Below are 4,898 nucleotides of genomic sequence, written 5' to 3' on the forward strand. Positions count from 1 at the left end.
CAGCTTATCACGAGATACTCTACCTCAAGCGAGCAAAATCTTGAGACTTCCTTAATATTTGATTTTGTGCACCAGCTGTTGTTTACAAATAGACACAGATCGCCACCCCTTGACTTACCGGAGGCAGCTGTTCTATCTTGCCGATGGACCCGAAAATCCCGCCAGCTCTATGTTATCCATGTCGTCGTTCAGCCACGACTCTGTGAAACATAGGATATTAATGTACCGTTGGTAGGATGTCCTTGATCGGAGCTCATCCATTTTGTTATCCAATGATTGCACGTTGGCTAATAGGACTGATGGTAGAGAGGGTTTACTCACTCGTCTACAAATTCTCAGAAGGCAGCCCGACCTACCTTTTTCTACATCTTTTCTTCACGCAAATGACGGGGATTTGGTCCCATATACCTGAGAAAGCCGTGTATACTTTGCGTTGGATTCATTAAAGAAAAAATCTTTGTCTAGTTCGAGGTGAGTAATCGCAGTTCTGATGTCCAGAATAGATTTTCGGTCATAAGAGACGGTAGCAACAACATTATTTACAAAATAAGTTTAAAAAATAAGTATCAAAAAACGAGAAAAAATGAACAAAATAACACAGTTGGTTAGGAGCATGTAAAACGGCAGCCAGCCCCTACAGCGCCATTCCATTATGGGTGCACTCTGTATTATTCAAAGTTCCATGAAGAGACACCATATATACATTCTACAGACCGCACTGAGTATTCCCTACAATACTTTTACCGTGGCACCCATAATAGTTTTTGCTCTATAAGCCAATATGTATTCCATATACAATTATTCGCACTGTGGCCATTTATTTGACCTTGGAACATGTATTAAAACCCACATTTTATGCAAATGTCACTTAAATAGAAACAAATATGAATCATTGTTAATGTTTAGACAATTATTTTTTCATAGATCATGAATAATACAGGTAATTGACAAGTTCCTACTATTAAGTGGAGGGCTTTTATTTCGAATGTTTCAAAATGATGTGACCCGGAAGTACTTTATTGTTGCTGAAGACACACTGATGTTGGTTAGCGTGTAGGGAAGACAAATTTTACGCATCTAACTAGATTGTTTAAGATCTTGGTTTTACGTCCTACGTTATTTGTTAGTTAGACGATTTGCGGACGAGTACAGTACATGAGAGTATAGATAGCTACACAACCAACAGTTTGCCCTGCTATCAACATTACATTCACTAATTGGTAAGTCGACACATAGGCTAGCTGCTGGCTAACCACTTCTAAGGAATTAACTAGCTAGCCAGACATATATTTATACAATTATATTCATTATTCAAGGTAAGTATGTAGCTAACTAGCCGGCTGGCTCAGTTTACAATGGATAATAAGTTGTTTTGGTTTGTAAAAGTTGGCTAGCTAGCAAGCTAACGTTAGCTAGCTAATAACCTTTCTTGTGACTGCCTTGTTACAGCAAATCAAATATGCCACATAAGCGTCGTTCCCAGTCTTGGACAGAGTTGAAAAAAGCAGGCAACGAATGCTTTAAAACTGGACAATATGGGGAGGCTGCCTGTCTTTACAGCCAGGCGATCAAAGATGTGGAGAAATCAGGTAGGCAGCTAACCAGTCAGAATAATCGGCTCAATGTTCTAGATTAGAATCTAGTGTTTTCTCTGATCTACCTACGTGTGTTTAAAAAAAAATATTGTGCATAAATTAAGACACGTTTTCTGAAACCAGTACAAGCTTTCCATGTTCTGATAGATTGTTACCACTGTAAATTAATTTACAGGAAAGAATTCAGAGGATCTTAGTATCCTGTATTCTAACCGTGCAGCCAGTTATCTGAAGGATGGAAATTGTGCGGAGTGTGTGAAGGACTGCACAGTGTAAGTAGCCTACATTGTAGACATGATGTTTTGTGGTAGGCCACGCAGACCTAGATCTTCTGCTCTATAGGTAGTTCTAGTCCAATATTGGACTAAAGGTGCACGATGTTACTCCTTAGACCTTACATGTTTTGTTTAAAGGGTGAATTGGCTCCTGGAAGCCTAAACAGCCAAATACTCCATCAAAACGTGAATCGATTCTCTACTGCGGTATGGTTCTAGAAACGTAAATCCCTCAACTCAAAATAATTTCACAAATGCAAAATACAGTACACTTTTAACCGGTTTTAACAGTTGCAGCTGACAGTATTTTTCAGTGACAACACGTTTGTGGTGTCTGTCTTCTGTTTACACACAGGTGTTCAGAGATGCAGATAGCTAATTATCACAGGTAGTCCACTCTGTTTTCCATCTGTTTTCTTTAAACAAGAGCTGTGACATGGAAATATGGCCGTGGGAAGCCTAACCCTATAAAAGTGTGTATCAATTTAACCTTTTGTTTTTTGAAAATGATTTCTCGCCAATATGAAAGCTAAGGTACATATTCTTCCAAAACCGTACTGCAAGCAATGCGTGTTAATGTTAAGACCAAGCGTCGTGGCTCTTAACAAAACTCCGCCCTACAGAAGACGCCTTTGTCCAATGATTTTTATGTGTAATGTAATGGAATTGAGTCATGATCAAGGGCTACAGGTGGTTCATACTGTTGAAGTAACACTCTTAACTAAAACATATCAACAGCATCTTTTCCCAATACTTTAGTAGCTCATTACTTTGTTTGCTGTTGAATAGGTTCTGTATTTTTTGTACTTACTACTGCAGCAACACTCGTACCTAAAACTCTTTTTATATTCTAGCTCTCTTGACTTGGTTCCGTTTGGCATTAAGCCTCTCCTTCGCCGGGGTGCAGCGTATGAAGCCCTTGAGAGATACAGATTAGCCTACGTGGACTACAAGACGGCCTTACAGATAGACTGTCACATACCTGCAGCCCAAGATGGTACCAACAGGTATAACATGTTGCACATATCCATTTGAACTTATTTTTGTTCACTAAAAGCCTTCAAGTCCTTTAACTTCTGAAAACTTCTCGATGTCATGCATAGGGGACATAATCAAGATGGTGGAATTTTGTACAACTGGATAACCCCTTTTCCTTCCAGAATGACAAAGTGTCTGACAGAGGTGGATGGACACTCCTGGCGAGAGAAGCTTCCACCCATTCCCATTGTTCCAATGGCCGTCAAAGAGAACTTTTCTCAGGCAACATGCCAAACGACACAACACAATGGCACCAGAGAAAAATATAAATCCGGTTTGTCTTTCATATGATTGTCTGGTTTTGCTGTCCAAATATGAATAGAAACAGAAAACTGTTAATAATCTTCTTTGCACAACCTGTAACAGATATATACATAAGTGTACAGAAATAGTAGTCCCAGAAATAAGATATCAATTTTTTTCCCCAGTCCCAGGAGAGGATGTCATAAAAAAAGCCCTATACCTGAAAGAGGAAGGCAATGCACTGGTGAAAAAAGCAGAGTACAAGAAAGCCATAGAGAAATACACTCAGAGCCTCAAACACAATCCCTCAGAAATCACAACCTACACAAATAGGTGAGGCTCATGTCTGTCTGGTATGTAGACAAATTACCATAGAAACCTTGTACGGGAGTTGTATTCCCATCTCTGCATTGTCATATAATTTTGTGAAATTGTCCAGCTCCTGTCAGACTTGGAATGTGCATAATTCCTATGTTGGGACTAATTTGTACCTTTGTACTGAATAGGGCACTCTGCTACCTCTCTGTAAAGATGTACAAGGAGGCAGTGCGAGATTGTGGAGAGGCCCTGCAGCTCGACCCCGCTAATATCAAGGCACTGTACAGACAAGCTCAAGCACACAAGGAGCTGAAAGTGAGAGACTTTCCGATGAACAAGAATTGCATTGTATGTACCTGTTTTAGCAATTTGTTTGATTTGTGTTAATTTTGCCCTTCAGGACTACAAAGCTTGCGTGGAAGATCTAAACAGCTTGCTGAAAGTTGAGCCAAAGAACACAGCCGCACAGAATTTATTGCTGAAAGTGCAAAATAAAAAGTGAGCTTGTGATTCGGATGCCTGTGGATGTGAAGGACCCTATGCTGACCTGGTGTACATGCCTGAAGTGCCTGTGTTCACTCACAGAAGCAGTTTTTCCTATCTATTTCCTGGCCTCTAACTTAAAGTATAAGTTTTTATTTTTTTTATTTTTTACAACCAAATCTCTATTTTTGATGTGGAATTGATTTGCTCTTTGGGGAAAGTGTTTCTCTAAAAGAAGTGAAATCAGAAAAAAGGTGTCTGGACCCTTCTGTAACATGACCATTTTTTAAAGATTTGGTTGTAAAAAATTATCTGTTAAACTCACTCAAGTTGGAGTATTGCTGTGACTACTAAAGAGGAAGCACAGTGAATGCATTGCATATTTAGCCTTCATGTACATCATGCAATCACTGCATGAAACTGGAAATATAGCATTCAACAATTGTTGAATAACAAGGACTATGCATCTGTACTGTATTTCCAATAGTATAATAACCGATTGTTCGATAAACGTTTCATTTATGTTAGTCATGTCGTGATCAATAAAATGACTGTTGTAATTAAAGGGATAATTCACCCAAATAACAAAATTACATATTGGTTTGGTATTTTATTAGGATCCCCATTAACTGTTGCAAAAGCAGCAGCTACTCTTCCTGGGGTCCACACAAAACATGACATAATACTGCTGAAAGTGCAAAATAGACAAGGACAGAACTCTACATTTAAAAAAAAAAGGCACACGTAGCCTACATATCAATGAATACACACTATCTAGGTCAAGTAGGGGTGAGGTGTTGCTTTATTTGTTTTTTTGAAACCAGGTTTGCTGTTTATTTGTGCAATATGGAGATGGAAGTTCCATGCAATAAGGGCTCTATATAATACTGTATGCTTTCTTGAATTTGTTCTGGATTTGGGGACTGAAAAGGCCCCTGGTGGCATG

At 39.0% G+C, this 4,898-nt stretch overlaps 1 protein-coding gene across 1 annotated transcript; it reads left to right on the forward strand.

Annotated features, from left to right (window-relative positions):
* The first annotated feature begins 1,010 nt into the window (after positions 1–1,010).
* Positions 1,011–4,545, forward strand: LOC112266684 (mitochondrial import receptor subunit TOM34). The gene is made up of 8 exons (XM_024444373.1): positions 1,011–1,220; positions 1,450–1,589; positions 1,771–1,867; positions 2,725–2,877; positions 3,031–3,182; positions 3,337–3,484; positions 3,658–3,784; positions 3,870–4,545. Exons 2-8 carry the CDS (start codon positions 1,460–1,462, stop codon positions 3,969–3,971), a joined length of 909 nt encoding a protein of 302 aa, XP_024300141.1. The 5' UTR covers positions 1,011–1,220; positions 1,450–1,459; the 3' UTR covers positions 3,972–4,545.
* The last annotated feature ends 353 nt before the right edge of the window (positions 4,546–4,898 follow it).

The sequence above is a fragment of the Oncorhynchus tshawytscha genome, linkage group LG02 (assembly GCF_018296145.1).
Source record: "Oncorhynchus tshawytscha isolate Ot180627B linkage group LG02, Otsh_v2.0, whole genome shotgun sequence".
NCBI classification, from domain to species: Eukaryota; Metazoa; Chordata; class Actinopteri; order Salmoniformes; family Salmonidae; genus Oncorhynchus; species Oncorhynchus tshawytscha.